The 19435-nt window shown below is 42.2% G+C and overlaps 1 protein-coding gene across 16 annotated transcripts in view; it reads right to left on the bottom strand.

Annotated features, from left to right (window-relative positions):
- Nucleotides 1–19435, bottom strand: part of EHMT1 (euchromatic histone lysine methyltransferase 1) — a 164098-nt gene that overhangs the window by 96570 nt on the left and 48093 nt on the right. The window contains exon 1 of one of the 16 annotated variants that reach the window (XR_010593592.1): nucleotides 5905–6027. The exons of 9 other annotated variants lie outside the window; for them this stretch is intronic. Coding sequence is in view for 3 of the 7 variants with exons in the window: in XM_042859682.2 (XP_042715616.2) it covers nucleotides 5905–5967 (63 nt within the window). In the remaining 4 variants the exon portion in view is untranslated. Of the gene's footprint in view, nucleotides 1–1505; nucleotides 1720–5904; nucleotides 6028–15280; nucleotides 15429–19435 lie in introns of those variants that run through there. 6 more of the 16 variants (XM_065572189.1, XM_008174356.4, XM_042859682.2 and 3 more) reach the window with 6 other exon arrangements.

The raw sequence follows: 19435 nt of genomic DNA, 5'->3' as shown, positions 1-19435 counted from the left end.
GAGGAGAAGAAAACCAACCAATAATGTACCTGGCCTACAGAGCAGTCACCATTCTCAAAGCCCCTTTTAAGGTTGAGGCCACTTCCTGACAAGCTGCTAGCAATCATGTGAACTGCATCTAAATAAACCATATTCAAAACAAGCACTGCTCTCCTTCTGAAGTTGGCCTTCAAGTCACATTAGTCTTATGATGCTTTTGTTTTATCAAGCAATTCAGAGGACAGATTCATCACACAGACTTTCCCTTCCCTCCCTAAAGATGAATATTTTCTTCCATCAATGAGATTCTCTTATTCTCACTATAAAAAAAAAAAAAAAAAATCTTCCAAAGCAGCAGGGGTGGGAGAGGAGGGGTTGGAACAAGGTAAAAGTCTCTGCCTGCAAAAGCCAGAAACAGCCCAACACATGCATGAAACGTAACAGTATTTATGTCAAAGGGACTTTTTACAACACAAAAACTTCATAATGGTCTTTAGGCTTTTGTGCAAACAGGTTTTTGCAGGGCCTCCCACTCAGGCCTGCTCAACGTGCAGTTTTTGTACTGATATAACTATGGCAGTTGGGGGGCGGAGGCATTTTTTTTTTAACCAGAATAGTGATCTGAGTAAAATCCCTAGTGTGGCTGCAGTTACACCAGTGCAAAAGGTACCTTATACTGGTACAACTTACTTCCCTTCCTGTACAGGAATAAGTACCATTATAGCAGCATCTCTTTGACTATATACCAGTACAATATATGCGTATAGACAAGCCCTAAAAATCAGTGCAGACAAAGGCATCTCCTCCTTCCACAGGCTGAGGTTGACACAAGTACCAGAGCATTATTCACAGCTGCTGTTTTCCTTGCCCTACCGCTGGAAAAAAATCCTAAAAATGGAGAGTCAGATCCTGCCTGGCAACCCATCGTTATCTGTAGCAAAAGCTAAACTCTCCCACTGGCTACAAATATCCATTTTAGAAACTTCAGGCCCCCAGAAGACTAACAAGAATAAAATGTAATATGAATGGGTATCCGAAGCAAAGCCCAACGGGTGCAAACACAGATCTTTTAGAACACGAAGACTGCCATGCTTCTCTCATTGAAATTACTCAACCACCTCTTGGAGCCATAAGGCCCACCCCCCTACCAAACTGTCATATCCAGCAGAACAGTTCGCTCTCCCTTCCCCTCCAGGAGGAAGTCGCAGAAAGGGTTCACTTCGCATTTCCAACTTCAGAAGCCACGCTGGGGTGGCAGGCGAGAAAAAGACACACACAAAATAAAGTTCTCTCCCCCAGCCCAAATGAGCGGGATTTCTTGGAGCGGAGAGGCCTTCGCTCAGGATCACAGCCTCTTCAAACAACACTTTGTGTCATCTGTTAGTTGTCTTGACCCGGTAGCACTACATTGACTCCTGCAAGCTGAGAAACAGACAGGGAGAGAGGGGGAGGGAGAGAGAAACAAAAAAAAAAAAAAAGAGAGCAATCTAGGGCCAGTTCTTCTAATAACTACAGAAAAACCTCACCAAGACTTTACTCTTCTTGAAAATGACAAAGCGAAACAGCACGGGTCAGTACTCGAAGTCCTAAAGGTAGGAGATCCTCAGAATCTATCAGCTATGGCCTACAGGCTTAGTCCCAGAAGTATTTTTTCTGCTCTGTCATTAGGATGGAGCCTGGTCTTTTCCTTCAATCCCCAGAATTGCACTGAATTAGATCATCTTTCTCTGATCACCTCCCCCTACAGGCTGTCCCTGAGCATGCTCAGCTCGGCCTCGCACTGCCATTTCATAACTGCATTGTTTACAGACACACAGTGACCTGCCATTTTTTTGACAGTAAAATAGAAGCTCCTATTTGCTTCTACTAGCAACAGCTAATTCACAGCCCTGTTCAGACCAAGTCTCTCGTTACAACCAGGATGCAGTCAAGTTCATGTCACGCAATAAAAATCCAATCTGGGGAGGAGAATTATAAACACTGGAAACTGCAAATTCTAACGCTGTGGGGTTGTTGTTTTTTTTTGTTGTAGGTCAAAATCCACCTGCTGTAAGAGTTCAGTCTAGCAGGAAAGAGTTAACCCTTTTTTGGGGGGTGAGGGGGAGGGAGATAGACATCGAGGGCTTCAAGGGAAAATGCCAGCCATGATTTTAGCTTCTTCAAATCACAACCATACCTCCATGTCACCTAGAAATCGAATATTCAACCCACTGTGCCATCCTCTGACAAACCTTCCCCTGAAAAAGCAAGGGTTGGGAAGATGGTATTTCCCTTGAATAAATAAGTTGGCTTCATCCCAGCAAATACAGTTTTTCCCTTTAAATGCAAAGCAGAATATTTTCACAGGCACACAGGAAAACGAAGGAGGAGGGGGAAAAGTTCCTCATTTAACACCAAGAGCTCCATGAACAGCCTTGCAAGGCTATTAAAGCTACTCTGTGTTCCAGTTCTCTCTCTCTCTCCTTTTATGCCTAACCTCATACTTTACAAGTGAAAGCAGCTTCGAGTTGTGAAGAAGAGCAAATGCCAGAAGAGCCCTAAGTTTCCTCATCCTTGGAACAAGGACAATTTGTTAAATGCTTCCTTTGCACGAGGCATTCTACTGCTCAGACACATGGCAGCGACTCAGGGAACGTCTGCATGGGAGACTTCTCTTACACCTTCCCCCCCACACACACACCATCTTCCACCTCTCTGATGGAATTTGAAGGGAAAATGAATCGCCTTGGATGAGAGGACGGGGAAGGAACTGCCTAAACAGCTCTTATTCGGCTCCTAGAGCATTCAAAAGCTATCCTGCTATCAACGTGGTTTTTTTACACATTCCTGTTAGACACACACACACAGTATAAGCTCACTCCTGCTGCTTTACTGACTACTGTATGTTCTGGCATGCATTATTACATAGGGAGTGTACCTTCCCATAGGATCCTCCTCACCCCCTGTGCCCTCACCCCAACACCACCTCAGCATAGCCAGAGATAAATCAGGCTGTCTAGCACACCACAAGATCCAAAGTGCTAGAAGAAGTGAAGTTCAAGTAAAAAGTGTGTGTGGGGGGGGGAAAAGATTCATAACAGAGGGAAGAGGGAAATGGGACTTAGGGAAGACCACATTACAACTTCCAGGTTCTCCTTTGTGAAGGGGAGTTGATTTCAAGCCTCTTTAAAATGTACAGTAATAGAAATGACCTCTGAAAATGATATTAAGAGCCGTAAGTTCGAGCTTTGCCTCTAATAAGAGTATTGACAGTAGATTGCATAGGAAGAACACAAGCTCCTTCAAGGCCCTACAGCAGTTAGCACGTATTTTTAAGTGCTTCAAGTCTTTAGTCTTTAATGGAAGGCAAGGTTATTCTCTGATTCCTGGTTGAATAGAAGTCTCCACATTAGTTCCTTGACCCTTGCAAGTATCAGGAGAAGAAAGGGAAGGGAAGAATTGTTTAAGAAAAAAAAAAAACACAATAAAAGGCACCTGATGTCAAACCAGATCTCCCTCCTCCCCCTTACAAACCTGCTAGTCACATTGGCAGAGGGTCTTAAACACCTTGTTTATTTGAATGAAATATTTCCCTTCCACAGTACAAAGAAGCATGCAATCCTTTTTCATTAGGAGATGGTACCGTACAAGAGAGGTCACACTGGCATTGGGACTCTTGCAGCATACCAGTTGCCATACAACCAGCCCGGATGTTCATGTTCCATGCGATACCCAGATACAAACAGCACCTCCGCACCGCAAGCCCAATCCTTCAAGATACTGAGCACCCTCAGGTATCAGGCCCAAGGTAAGCTGGAAGTCTTATTTTGATCACCAAGGGCCTGATCTGCAGAGCTGCTGAGCGTTCCCAACTCCAGTGGAAGTGAGTAAGAGCACCTGTCCGCAGATCACCTCTGAAAATTGGCACGTGGCTGTTTTATATATAAAAATCAGCTGAATCCTACAGCAAGTCCTGACTTTCCTCACGTAACTAAACATCAGCTACATTTCTGACTCACCCAGAGGAAGCTATGTAGATTTATACAGATTAGACTAGCAAAATATTCGACTCACCCGTTTGCTTGGGAAGAGTGAAAAATAATTTTGAGGGCAAGTTCAATATCATTTTTCTCTCCAGAATAACTATGGCAAGGAGAGGCAAATACACAGTGGGCCTGGGCTAGTAAGTTTTCATGAAGTTTCTGGAAGGCTGGTTTAGGCCACGTGTACTATAACTACATAAACTAGCATAATGCTCAGTTTCATATGACAGGGAAAAACGAAGACCTAAAAACAAACAGGTGTATGGTTATTAACCCTAACACTGCTGAAAACTGACCCAGAATTTTAAAACAGAACAGAAGGTTACAGGATGGGCATTTCAGCATCACCTTTTGAAAGCATTTGCAAGGTTTCAGTCTGCAATTCCAGACTGCCTAAAATGCTTAGGAATATTCCATCATGCCGATATCATCATGGCCATGATAACACAGGAGCACTCTTAGCACCACAGTCAGTCAACGTTATCTCAGCATTTCTATCACAAGCCTACTTGCAACCCAAAACACATTCTTTCTGGACTGCAAATGATCACTCGCTTTCAGGCAGGGAATTTCCTTTTTCTTAGTACTATCTTTGGAAAAGAAACCTTGCTTGTCTCTTCCCCAACAGCTTTAATCCACAGGCTCTCAATATGCATTCAAAAGAGGAAAAATGACATTCTTAGGAACATTTTCAGAGTATCGCATAAACAACAGACATTTGGAGCAGGGTGTTACAGACTGTCCGTCATTTCCCCTACATCTGTAGGACAGATTTCTTTAGGATGGTATTTTTGCCTTTTCTTCTTAGTTAGAATGTGTGTGCATGTACACACGCACGTGTGTGTGTGGGAAGTAACATTAAGCACATTTTACAGGCCTAGATTTTACATGCCAACAGGGGTTGGTAATATCATCAATTCTGGAAGCTCTGCAACAATCAAGGGACAACACTGAAGGTCAAGGATGGAGTATATCCCCGTACACTGAATGTCCTCCTTTTTGTCCATGGTAAACTAGACCACAAGGCTCTTTATACACAAGATAAACAAAAAAGGTACATGGCAGAACTAGGTGTGAGGATTTTAGTCAACATTTTCAATCATCTGCCAGCATGAGCCTTTTGCCATAAAATAAAATGAAATATCAATGGTTCAATCATTCCCTGATCTGGACTGCAGGTTATTGAAAAAGGATTCTTTCCCCACAATAAAATACAATCTTCATCCTCCTACCACCTCAAAAGCAAAACTGTAGGCTTCCTTGACATAAGCCAAGACTGTCAAAATGTTTCTAGCAAGCAGGTGAAATGTGGCTGCAGGCCCTCTCCTTTGTCTTTGAAAGATCAGCCTTCGAACGGTTTAAAGACTCCAGAGTTTTTTCCTCTCACTTATATGAAATGGGGGGGAGAGTTCAATATAGAACCACACATTCGAAAGAGAGACTCCATGCTAAAAAAAAACCCCAAAGAACTCCCCAACAAATTAGATAAGTGAAAGACTCACTGAATTTGTAGAATCTGAGTGCGCAAGCGTCCTTCGCCACACACAACTTAAGACCCAGAATTGTGTACAACAGTCTATTGAACAAAACACTCATCAGAAAAAAGTCAGAAAGTATGCAAAGCGAGCCCCTGAGCAGGTTACTCTCTAAATCTCCTCCTTTGAATGAAGCCCCCTACACATCAGACTGCATGCTGCATCAATATGTAATATATTTCTGCTGTGCTGTTCTTCCTTGCGTAGGGCAAAAAATAAATAAAAAAATCCAGCCATGATTATCTTAACTGTCTTCCTCCTCTCAAAGGTTTCTCCTTTACTACCTGACAACAGTCTGTCTGTGGACACAACCTGAGGGAATCTGCAATTTATGACCCATGGAGCATGGACACTAGAAGTTACTGTACCTGCAGACATCTGTTGGCTTCTTTTGATGAAGACTCAAAGAGTTGCATATTCCAGATCCTCATGAACAGTGATTCAGTTTCTGCTCATGTGATAAAAGCTCCCTCTACAGAGTGAGCATGCCCAGTGGAGACCATTTCACTGCTCACTCCAAGCTGCAGCCATTTCACAGAGAACCTGCACACTTCAGGGCTTCCATTGGAACAACTATTATCTCAGGCATCACAGGGATACTGCCTCTGTCCTGGTACAATACACAGTTAATAAAGATAATCTGTCAGCATTCTGACATAATGCCACGCCTAAGACTGATCACTAGCCTGAAAAAAAACCTTTTAAAACCATGCAATCATGTGTTCTGTTTCAGTGGCCTTCAAGAGTAGCTCTTGCCTCCAAAAGGAGATGCTGCATATTAGCCTTTAAAATTGAAGACACTCGTGCTAATTATATTCTGTGTAATTAAACTGTGCACCCTCTGAATGCTGGGCTAAATGCACATGGGTTAATCGGTAAATTTACAGTATCCAACTGAAAGTGAACTTGAGATACATATGATACAACTAGCTCAGCTGGCAAGATAAAATAAGAAGTTTTAGCCTCAAAATCATAAGTAGTTTGTCTCTGTTCCATTTAACAATTAAGCACAAACTCTTGGCAATCCCCATATCTGCTAAAGCTCCCAGTCAAACTGCCTGAGCAACTTGCAGGAACATCTGTAAGCAGAGATCAGCTGGACTGGATTCAAATGCAAGAAGTGACATATTTATCATAATGCAAAATGGGGGTTTTTCTGTGTTTAATACTTCTCAGGAAAACCTCCCACAGAGAAGGGAGGGGTAGGGAAGGACAGAGAAGAGAGAAGGAAGGGAAATTCTTGTATAGAATATAATGTCTCCTGTTAGTTCTTGAATATGGAAAATACAGCTTTCCCATCAACTAGGACTGAAGACTTCTCTCTCAAGATTAAAACAAATGCTCATTCAACTTACTGCACCACAATGGACTGAAATAAAGAGGAAAACCTAGCCTGTGTCAGACCTTAAAAATCCATAGCAAGATACTGAAATGTCCAATGATTTTATTTTCCTCAGACATTGCATGAGAATCAAATGTACTAAATTCTAGTTTTCACATTGAGTTATGAACCCATATCTGACTAGATTCCCCTTCTTTCCTCTCTTAGCCCTGGTCTACACTACAGGGTTAGGTCGAATTTAGCCGTGTTAGGTCAATTTTATAATGAATGCGTCTACACAAGCAACCCCGTTCCGTCGACCTAAAGGGCTCTTAAAATCGACTTCTGTACTCCTCCCCAGTGAGAGGAGCAACGCTAAAATCAACCTTGCTGGGTCAAATTTGGGGTAGTGCGGACACAAATCGACGTTATTAACCTCCGGGAGCTATCCCAGAGTGCTCCAATGTGACTGCTCTGGACAGCACTTTCAACTCCGATGCACTAGCCAGGTACACAGGAAAAGCCCCGGGAACTTTTGAATTTCATTTCCTGTTTGGTCAGCGTGGCGAGCTCAGCAGCACAGGTGACCGTGCAGTCCCCCCAGAATCGCAAACGAGCTCCACCATGGAGCGAACAGGAGACACTGGATCTGATTGCTGTGCAGGCAGAACTCCCATCAAAAAGAAGAAATGCTAATATATATGCCAAAATCGCACAGGGCATGATGGACAGAGGCTACGACAGGGACACACAGCAGGGCCGCGTGAAAGTCAAGGAGCTCAGGCAAGCCTACCAAAAGACAAAGGAGATAAATGGTCGCTCTGGGTCAGAGCCCCATACATGCCGCTTCTATGATCAGCTGCATGGCATTCTAGGGGGGGAATCCTACCACTACCCCACCACTGTCCGTGGACATCTGCAAGGGGGGAGTCTCACGCAACAGGGAGGAGGATTTTGTGGAAGAGGAAGAAGAGGAGGAGAATGTGCAGCAGGCAAGCAGTGAATCCTTGTCCTTCCCTCCTCCCCTATCCCACACTACCCCCCCGGGCTACCTTATCAGTTATCTCCCCTTTTTTTTTTTTTAATTCATAAAGAAAGAATGCATGGTTTCAAAACAATAGTGACATTATTTCCTTTGCCAGCTGTGATCGAAGAGGGAAGGGTGGTTGGCTTACAAGGAATCAAAATCAACAAAGGGGGCGGGTTTGCATCAAGGAGAAACACACACAACTGTCACACCATATCCTGGCCAGTCATGAAACTGGTTTTCAAAGCCTCTCTGATGCGCAGCATGCCTACCTGTGCTCTTCTAATCACCCTGGTGTCTGGCTGTTCAAAACTGGCAGCCAGGCAATTTGCTTCAACCTCCCACCCCGCCATAAACGTCTTCCCCTTACTCTCACAGATATTACGGAACACATAGCAAGCAGTAATAACAATGGGAATATTGGTTGCGCTGAGGTCTAACCTAGTCAGCAAACAGCACCAGCGAGCTTTTAAACGTCCAAAGGCACATTCTACCACCATTCTGCACTTGCTCAACCTATAGGTGAACTGCTCCTTACTACTGTCCAGGCTGCCTGTGTATGGCTTCATGAGCCATGGGAGGCAAGGGATAGGCTGGGTCTCCAAGGATAACTATTGGCATTTCAATATCCCCAACAGTAATTTTCTGGTCTGGGAAGTAAGTCCCTTCTTGCAACTGCTCAAAGGGCACAGAATTCCTAAAGATGTGAGCGTCATGCACCTTTCCCGGCCATCCCATGTTGATGTCGGTGAAATGTCCCTTGTGATCCACCAGTGCTTGCAGCACCATTGAAAAGTACCCCTTGCAGTTCACGTACTGGTTGGCAAGGTGGTCCAGGACCAAGATAGGGATATGTGTTCCATCTATTGCCCCACCACAGTCAGGGAATCCCATTGCAGCAAAGCCATCCACTATGACCTGTACATTTCTCAGAGTCACTACCCTTGATAGCAGAACGTCAGTGATTGCATTGGCTACTTGAATCACAGCAGTCCCCACAGTAGATTTGCCCACTCCAAATTGATTCCCGACTGACCGGTAGTAGTCAGGCATTGCAAGCTTCCACAGGCTTATCGCCACTCACTTCTCAACAGTCAGGGCAGCTCTCATCTTGGTATTCCTGCACTTCAGGGCAGGGGAAAGCAACTCACAGAGTTCCAAGAAAATGGCCTTATGCATGTGAAAGTTTTGCAGCCACTGGGAATCATCCCATTCCTGCAACACTATGTGGTCCCACCAGTCTGTGCTTGTTTGGCGGGCCCAGAATCGGCGTTCCACTGTATCAACCAGCCCCACTGCCGCCATGATGTCCCACTTGCCACATCCCGTGCTTTCAGGAACATCTGTGTCCATATCCTCCTCACAATCGTCCTCGTGCTGCCGTCTCTTAGCCAGGTTTTGCACATACTGCAGGATAATGCGCAAGGTGTTTACAATGCTCACAACAGCAGCGGTGAGCTGAGTGGGCTCCATGCTTGCCATGCTATGGCGTCTGCACGGGTAAACCAGGCAAAAAGGCGCAAAATGATTGTCTGCAGTTGCTTTCCTGGAGGGAGGAAGGGGAGACTGACAACATGTACCCAAAACCACCGTGACAATGTTTTTGCCCTATCAGGCATTGGGAGCTTAACCCTAAATTCCAATGGGCAGCAGAGACTGCGGGAACTGTGGGATAGCTTCCGTGAGTCGATGCTAGCCACAGTAGTGAGGACGCACTCTGCCGAATTAATGCGCTTAGTGGGGACATACACAATCGACTGTATAAAATCGATTTCTAAAAATCTACTTCTATAAAATCAACCTAATTTCATAGTGTAGACATACCCTTAGTGTCCATAACAATGCATGTGACTGTCATGATCTTTTATTGTCGTAAGCTGAAAACAGTCTCAATTTGCTCTAAACCAAGTATTTATTGCACCATTCCCCATATACAGTACATGTTTGAAAAGTTGTAATGGTTAAACAACAGCAGGAATCTTCCATAGTGCTGCATCAACTAAAACAATATTATTTTCCTCTGTCCAAGCACTTCAGACAAGTTTCACTACCAAATGGTTAAAGTACACCAGTCCAAGCTGAGGGGATAAAATTGATAAAGCAAGAAAATTTGAGATGACAGAATAAAGCAAGGATATCACTTTCATCCACTGGGTTTTTGTCTGATTCAGCTTTAAGTTGTAATACATATATAATGGGATTTTTTTCTGGCCCTTCTATCAATCACTGGAAGTTGTAACGGTAACCTATTTAAGACAAAACAAAACAACCCTGACAATTCAGACAGAAATGTTACAAAAGATTACTGTGGTTCTAACCAAAGATGGTTTTAAAATAGGTCTAATATTTCCTCTATACCTCTTTTTGGCATGATCTTACAAAACTAACATTAAAAATGTGGGAATGGATACAGAGAAATTAATTACAAATGCAAAGTCAATGAGCTAACTTAGTCAAAACACATTTTCAGAGGAAGCTAAAAAAATGATACAAAAGCATGCTACAGTATTCGTTCTTTCAGTAGGTTCACTAATACAGTCTGTCTTACTGCATCTCAATGCTAGACGTGTTTTCGCTGCTAAGGTTAAAAAGACATTGAAAACAGAAGTTAATGCAGACTCCAATTTGCTTTTCAAATCTCCCCTCCATTTTGAAAGCATCTCCTCCAAAGCACTAAACACTGATGATCCTCAAACAACATAGTGGGACGTTTCAGCAATTACACTAAAAACTCAAGCAAAGCAATCAATTAGCATCTTACCAGGAACATTTCACAACGTCACAATGACACTATATAAAAGGATCAAGATTATTTGTGTATTGGTTGGTGAAATAATGGTCAAGTTCTTTACATTTATGAAAGCAAAAAGAGAAAAAAATAGCTTCTAAGCTGCCCTTAAAACACTGCACATACCATAAGCTGCATCACACTGGTATCGAAAGGCCAATATCCTAAAGTAACACTGTTGTGTGCATCATGTCTCAGGAGAGAATTTTTTTCTTCTTTTGGAACTAACGTTCAATGGAATGCTGCAAGTCACATTGAGATAATCAGTTACAATACCTACGAGTGAAGTTAAATAACAGTCTTGTTCGCAGCTCTGAAGTTTAACTGTGTCCCGACAGACCCAAACGCTATCATGTTATTGTTTGATGCCCTGGGAAAAGCTGCACTGTTGTTTTAAGGTGCTTGGTATTTGATGGAAGCTATAGACAGTGCTTCTTGTGCTGTTTCTTTCTTGGTCCACATGAACAACAGTCCTGCTTAGGCCACATGACCTAGCTCCCTCTACAGGTTCCTATGCCACAGTAAGCATGCTCAGATAGGAGACCATTTCCTTTCAGCTTCTCTCAGTGTTGTGGAAACTGCAGCCATTTCATGGAAGCCAGGCAGTGCACAGACACAACCTCTTTCTAGACAGATCTTGCAAGACATTGAGAGGAGCCATCTTTTGCATCTCTCTCTCCCCCTCACTCGCTCTCTCTCTCTCACACACAGATTGAAGCAGAAAACTACTGACATTTCAGATGAGAAGATGGTTGAACAATTTAACTATTCAGTGACTTTACACGTGTAAAATCAAGTTGAACTGATCTTTCCTTTCATCCACCCCTCAGGAAAATCAAATCCTTCTCTAAAATGGATGTTAGTTGAATGAATTCACACATAAATTAAACAAAACAGTCATTTGTTTCCAAGTAAGATTTTTCCCTTCCCCCTCCCCTTGAATTAACCCAAGTATACCTAGAAATTTCACCATCAAACTCTCTCTAGTGTGGATTGTCTTTGTCAGGGAGAGCATATCACTTGTTTCTTTTTAAAAATGTGTTCTACAGGGCCCATAAAACAACTCCTGGCTCTCTGGCCTCCGTTCTGTGATTCAGAATTTGAATATCCTTTTAGGACCTCACATTTTAAAGAGAGAGACAGCAGAACAACCATCTTCCTTCACAAAGGATACATGGTTCTAAGAGGCTTTTGCTTCATTTACACCATTATATATGTCATTTTCACAACAGAAATAAAAGTGGGAGGAAAAGGGAGGTTTTCCCTTCTGTAAGACAAGCAATATTTTGCCACCCTCTCCAATTCATACTTCACTTCTACCCAGAAATGAAGTTGCTTTTCTGTCTTCTCTGAAGCTACCTTAAAAGTACGACAAAGAGGCGATCTTAAGAGAGAGAGTAACTTTCCCTAGAAATGAGAGCGCATCTCTTGGAACCCTCGTTTACTTTTCCATTACTAAAAAAACTGCTCATCAGTTCCACCACAATCCCTTAAAACACCTCCTTCCTCCCGCAACGATTATTTAGGGGAATTATGTCCTAAACAGAAGGCTGGATCCCTCAGCTCCCATTGATTCGAATGCTCACTCAGCACCTCGCAGGAACCATAATTCGATAATATTCTGAGAGGTCAGCTAATGAATTATACGCCTGTGATCACATTCCACCCCACATTCTGAAAGCTGGGTGTGTTCAAAGGTTTTAAAGCCAAAATCCCAACAAGTTTGATGCTGCTGTTAGCCATTCTGAAGCGTAAAAATGCGCCCTTTGACTTTCTATGGAGAATGCTATGAAAACCTATGCTGTGGTGATGGCGGCTGAGATACGAGCTCTTTGGAAGATGCTCCTGCATTTTTATAAGAATGTGCAGAATCTCTCAATGATATAGCAACCCTAGAACTAAAAAGTTAAATTTATAATGGGCAGATAGGGTGTAATTTAGAACATACTGTATTCCTAACAATCCTCATTTACAAATTCCTTCAGCTTTAACATGCAGTTACTTGGCAATCAACATTTCTATTTTGGAAATCCAAAACTTCCACTTTTCCCCTTCATTTAGCTTCTGCACACAGGAAGCTTGTACTGTACAAATAAGGCTTTGCCGGGATACCGAATGCATCATGCATACTTCACCTTCAAGAACAGAGATCCACCTTATTGCTTTAACCACAGTAACCATTTGCTCAGCAAAGAAAAGTATTGTTATTTTTCTTTGGGAGGGGAGACGTGGCAGGGATCCGAGACATTTCAGTGGATCCACAGAGCGAAGTCATACTAGTCATGATCATAGCCTTATGTCAGTGAAGCAGACAATAAAGATGGCTGCTCCCATTCACTCTCACTTTTGCTGCAGCTCCACTGAAATGCTGAAGATCATTTTAGAGATAATTCTGCTTCTAAATTTCCTATGTTCTTGTATTTCCCTCTCCTGACCTCCCACCTAATTTTGCAGCGTTAGGGACAGACAGCCGCATGAACATACGATCTTTGGGATTCATCTGTTCATGTTGCTTTTATTAATTCCCCAAAATCATCAACCTCTGGTTGCAATATCACATGATGGCTCTGTAAGTGATTCGGTTGACATAATGAATTTGTGTAAGGGAGAGCAGGAGGAAATGAACTCTTAAAAGCAAAGATCCTGTCTTCATGCAAATATCACTAGCAATAAGGGGAGAGAAATACAGAAAGCATGAGGTGTACACTCAATTGTCTCTAAAAGGATTGTTTTTCAGCCATTGCCATGAGGTGGCAGTGGACCTTTAAGGCTATCTTACCTTTCACACAAGCACAGTAGAAAAGTGTCACATGAGCCTTAGCGTCTGAAACTATTAAGTCAAACTTCCTCCTCCAGGAGACTTGACCATACATGATAATTTCAGCCCCAATTTTCTCAACACCAGAAACTCAGTGGGGGGAGGGGGAAGAAGCCAATGAGATCAATCATGAAAAGCTATAAATATATTCCACATGTGAGCCAATGAAAATGAAAGCATTGCTTGTAAACTGCATTGTCACAATGCATGTATTTCATACATACGCTTATTTTTTCCTCGTACATTTCTCCACTATTAGTGCACCATCACCTATTACTAATGAGAAATGCTATACATCCAGACCTGTAGCATAGATGTCTGAGGCGCAGGACAGACCTTCTGAAAGGCACTTTAAAACTGACACCAAACTTACTACAAAGTTGCTAAATCAAACAAGCCATTTAAGGATTGCATCATGCCTTCCTTGTGCCCCGACAACTCTCAGCAAAGGCAATGGGAGAATTGGATGTGCAAGAAATGCAGGTTTGGGCAATAAATATGCAAGTTAATTTAGGCAATAAACTGACTCATCACTCAACAGATTGATCTAACCATGTAAGGCAATCATCTGGAACTAAGCAATACAATCAAAACCTGCAGGTTTCACGCAAACATTTACACACTAAAGTACATTGTGAAGAACAACCAGAGTTGTCCTAAAGAGTCGAACTACTTTACTGGATGTAGTCTAAAGATGGACTGTAATCAGAGAGACTTCTGTCATTCCAAAGCTCCATTCTTCATACTGTTCTAAATAGGCTACCCTCATTTGTAACTTTTTTTAGAACCAGGCTGATATGAATTTGGACAGCCAATACAATGTTTCCCATACAGTATATACAGTATCTCGGCACTGACTAGATGTTTCTATAATCACCAAACTTCCTCCTTTCTCTACACTAAGTGAGACTGTCATTATACCTCCCCACAACAAACACTGACAGCAAATGTAAATGTTTTATTAGCACTATACCATGTGGCTTGCTAGTACACCAACTGAAGTCAATCACCTCCTCCTACTGCACCAGTCAGCTGGTGATTAAAAATCCCATGGAAAAAGCTAACAACTGCACACCCAATGCAAAAACCCAACCCAACCCAGATAACACGTTGCTGTTCTTCCCTTCAAACGTACTTGCCAACACTAAACCCTGTTGACTCCAGGCTGACAACTAGCATAAATCACCGTGTCGGCCAAGGAGCAAAATATATATTTTTTCCCACTTCTTGCAAAATTAGAAAGACAATTGATTTCACGGCGTTTAATTTGTTTATAATCATTGGAATGCAAAATAAAAAAAAGGAGTTTGTTTTACATTCCTTTGCACTCCCATAACCCCAAACAGCTTTGGATTCAAACTGAAATGTAGATCTGTTCCTTTTCAGGGTTACAAATAATAATAATTAACAACTGAGTTACCACAGTCCTACACTGAGCGTGATCACATGTTCTCCAACATGAAGGCACAATCAGACAAAGCCAAAGCCTTCGCTGCCAGCCCTGTTTCCGAGTGGCCTGCCTGTTGTTGCTTTATGTCATAACCCGAACATTAGACAGGTTCTTTCTTTATATAGGTTTGCAAGTCAGTAAAGGTCATTATTTTAAAATCCTCCACGCTGATCAGCAGGAAGCAGTTTGAAGCCATCTTATGTGAGTGGTTAACTATGCTGCTTTTGAATCAATTCCAACACTTTCCTCAAGAACCACTTCATCTGGTCTATTTACTCCCAAGTCAGAATCCCTACGGAAGCCCCATGGCACGTGAATTAAATTTCCAGAATTCCCCTACCTCTGTGGTTCTGTCTGAAGAGAGCTGCTGTTTCCTTCCAGATCCTGACTTCAGGCCTATAACTCCTTCAGCCACAAATCCATCTCACTCTATGGGTGCAGCTTCAACCCTGGAGCATGCTCAGTAAAGGCATCTTCAGCCATTTCAGAGCTTTAATGAAATGTAAGCATAAGGAAGTGTCATTAGCAAAAAAAGGTGCAGGATTCATCATGATCCAGTCAACCTCACTGTTTCCATCCACTGTGTCATCAAGGTTAATCTTTCAATATGTGGAATGCAGGCTGCATTTTCAGTTGTCAAGCGTTATTTTAGAACAAAAGCAAGGAGAACATCTTGTCTCTGGCAAGCCTTATGCAAAAAGTAGCATTTAACAGAGACACTGAAACTAGCATATTTTCACCTTAGGCCTTTCACAGATGAGAACATTTTCATCAGAAGTCATTAAAAAAATGCATTTACAGCAGACTTAAACTGATGCTTTGAGTGCACTATGCAAATAGTGCTTTTCATCTTAAAGCTAAATCTATCTTAATTTATTCTCTATTACCTGGAAAACTATTCCAAAGGAAAGTTACAACACATGATGGGAAAAGAAAATTGCAACACACATCAAATTACTTTTTAAGAAACCAAACAAGGATATTTGTTGTTGTCCAGTCAACCCTCAATTCATTTTTCAACACTAATTCATCAAAATACAAAGTATTTCATCCCTCCAAACTGCTTTACAAATTACAAAATAGGCAAAGTCACTGAATATTGAAGTCCATCGGGCATTTTTCACTGGCACAGTGCATCTTGTGAACTACTCTTCCTGTGAAAACTATGAACTTTCTCCTGCAAACCTTTACCCCTTACTGACGTGAGTAGTCCCATTAGTTCAACAGGACTACTTACATAAGGAAAAACTAGTTGTATGAGTAACGGTTTGCAGGAACGGGCACAAAACTAGCCATTAGCCCCTACAAAGTTTTATTTTACACCATACTCCTCATCTTGGGTCTTAGCCAAAAAACCTCTGGACACGGAAATCAGTTAATGTCCATGCACACCACTACATGACACTGGGGTTTTCTATGCATCCCATGACTAACACTTCTTTAGTTCGTGTACAGTGTCTGCTTCAATGCAAATGTTTTGGGCCCTCGAAGAACAACCTGTGCATTTCACACAAGCCCTGGACTAGCTTAGCTGGTAGTTGGGTCAGGAGAGTGTATCTTTTTCTAAGCTAAATTTTCAAGGAGGCAATTAGAGCCACCCAAATGATAAAAAGGAGACTAAAATACATTTAATGCAATAAACCAAGTTAAATGTACCGTTTTCATTTATCTACAGCTTACTCACGAGCCAGGTGGACATTTCTCGCATGTAGCTTACATTTGGTATACAATGAATTCACAATTTATATATATACACACACACACAAATTCAAGATAGCACTCTATAGCCAACTAGTGGTGTTTTGCTTTAACCAAATTATTTTGGGGTAGTAAAGCGCTGATGATGGCTTCCTGTTCACTCTCAAAGCAATGACATTCACTTTTGACACATCCTTTCGAGCACAGCAACAGTGAGATGCATTTCACCAGAGTATTTTTCAGAGTATAACACATTTGGTAAAGTGACCCATGATAAATGTACTACGTAAAAAGTGTGTGTCTGTGTCCACTCAAGCCTTTAGTTCTCCCGAAACATTTCATGACATCACCCATACTCACAAACTGAAGTGGCCATTTGGCCCCATGACACTTCCTTTATGGGAATGTGTAGTGGGTCCATCATTTTCAATGCAGGACAGTGTTCTCCTTACACCACAACAGGCAAATCTAAGAGATTATATAGGTTTTCCTTAAGCACAAATTGGCATAGTCTGCTGACGAATTCCATCCCCCTCCTCCTCTCTTTACCTTTAAATTGAAGGTAATTTAAAAATAATATGCAGACCATATAATCCTGCGGCATGTCTGCTAAATGTAAGCATTTGCAACTAGCGCAGCTCAAGCATGTCAGGTTTGTTTCCTTGGAAACAAAGACCAATTTGTAAGCATTGCCTTTAAAAAAAAAAAAAAAAAAAAAGGAAGATGTACCTGCAACTCTTGTTGATAAAAAGGAATTAAAACTGCTTCACATACCATCAAGGTTCTTGCAGAACTATCAATAGTCAGTGCAGCAAGCCAACTGTTCATGAAAGGGACAGACTGGCTTGCAACTATATAAAAACCCCTTTTCAGTAGCTATCTGCCCAAGGCATTTGCTTTGTTTCCTTGGGAAGTGGTGGGGAAAGAAAGAAAGAAAAAGGAAATCAAGATTCAATCGCTTACCCTAGACTAGGTACTCTGTTTCCAGTGGATGAACAGACTAAGTGGGAAACCCTTAACACAGTTCCACAAGGTATGTTAGCACAGTTCAACGTACACCTGCCATCAACACAGACTGAAGAGCGGCAACATGTCCAGTAGAAACAGTAACCTTTCCCAGATTTGTTTTGTTAGTTTTATCTCCAAAGTGTCAGGCCAAGGGCATGCATTAGGGTTTATGTGCAAAGGCTTCCTTTCTTCACAGTCATAACTCTTCTCGTAGGGCTGTTCACACCGAAAGGTCCTCGAGCTGAAGGCTATAAATCCTCTGGTGATGACACATAACCTCTTTGTGTGGACAGGAAGGAGGGCAACGAGGGAGAAACATTAAGTATTAGTGTTGAATGATCTAGAGCCTGATCTGCAGAGGTGCTTAGCACCTGCAGCTCCTACTGACTTCATTTGGTGTTGCCGGGGCTTGAAAATCAGGACGCAGGAAGTCAAATGAACACACATAAAAGAGCAAATAAAGTGATGGCTCCTTAAACATATTCTTCTGAAGACTGACTCAGCACAGAGTTCATCTTAAAACAAGCTGGGCCTCAAGGCCAGCGTGCAATATCTGCTTGAGTTGGCTTGGGCCCGATTCTCCCTTACATGTGTGTAAATCACAAGTAACAGCAATGAAATCAATGGAGATACTGAGGTGAAAGGAGAACTGGTCCCAGCATACCTCATATTGTTATCCTGAATGCAACCCACAGTGTGGGAGGCACTTTCCAAATACAGAATAAGATGCCCAAGAAACCAGGCAAGCTACAGAGACAGGGAAAGGGATGCAACATACAAACACACCTCTGTCCTATTTAAATTGTCTTTTAATGGTAAAAGCTAAGTGTTTACCTTTACTTGATTTACAAAAACAAAGCAAACCACCTTCAAGTCCTCATAATTGATGACAGGTTTCAGAGTAGCAGCTGTGTTAGTCTGTATCCGCAAAAAGAAGAACAGGAGTACTTGTGGCACCTTAGAGACTAACATAATTGATGACTTATTGTTTATACGTAGATAATAGATCCACAGAATGCGGCCACATCACCAATATCTAGTAAAACTGCATTTCTTTCTTGCAAATGGAGAGCAAGGCACTGAGACCTCACGCCATCGAGCACCTAATTTTCAATAGTACTCTGTCCAAAGGTTAATCTGAAACGAGGGTGCTTGGAAACTTTTAAAATCAGGCCTTCAGCTCTTATCCATCAGAGGGATAAGAAGAGGCCTTCTGCTTGAAAATGCCAATTTACTGATGGAACGACCTTGTGACCCACTGGAACATGCTCACAGTAGAACCCAGGCAGTAGCCTGAAGGGTAAAATTTGACATTAAAAACTTGCATGTGTCAAGGGAAACTGCCTCAGATCAGTGGTTCCCAACCTCTCCACTCCTGTGCCCCTTTCAGGAGTCTGACTTGACTTGCATACCCCAAGTTCCACCTCACTTAATAACTACTTGCTTATAAAATCAGACATCAAAAGCACAGAAGTGTCACAGCCCACTATTACGGACTCTCATTTTTACCATATCATTATAAAATAAAGCGACTGGAATACAAATATTGTACTTACCTTTCAGAGTGATGCTTGAGCCTGGTTTTCACTTGCGAAGCCGAAACCCAAGCCCCACCACCCGTAACTTAGCTTCGCGAGGGCCTCTGTGGCGTGAGGCCCCGGACAATTGCCCTGCTGGCTACCCCCTAATGCCAGCCCTGTGTATGTTTCCATGATTTTAATTGTTCATTGCCCACGCCCTGTCCATGACTTTTAATAAAAATACCCGTGTCAAAATCATAGCATTACAG

This window comes from Chrysemys picta, chromosome 18 (genome assembly GCF_011386835.1).
Source record: "Chrysemys picta bellii isolate R12L10 chromosome 18, ASM1138683v2, whole genome shotgun sequence".
NCBI lineage: Eukaryota > Metazoa > Chordata > Testudines > Emydidae > Chrysemys > Chrysemys picta.
This window is presented reverse-complemented; position numbering and strand designations above follow the sequence as displayed.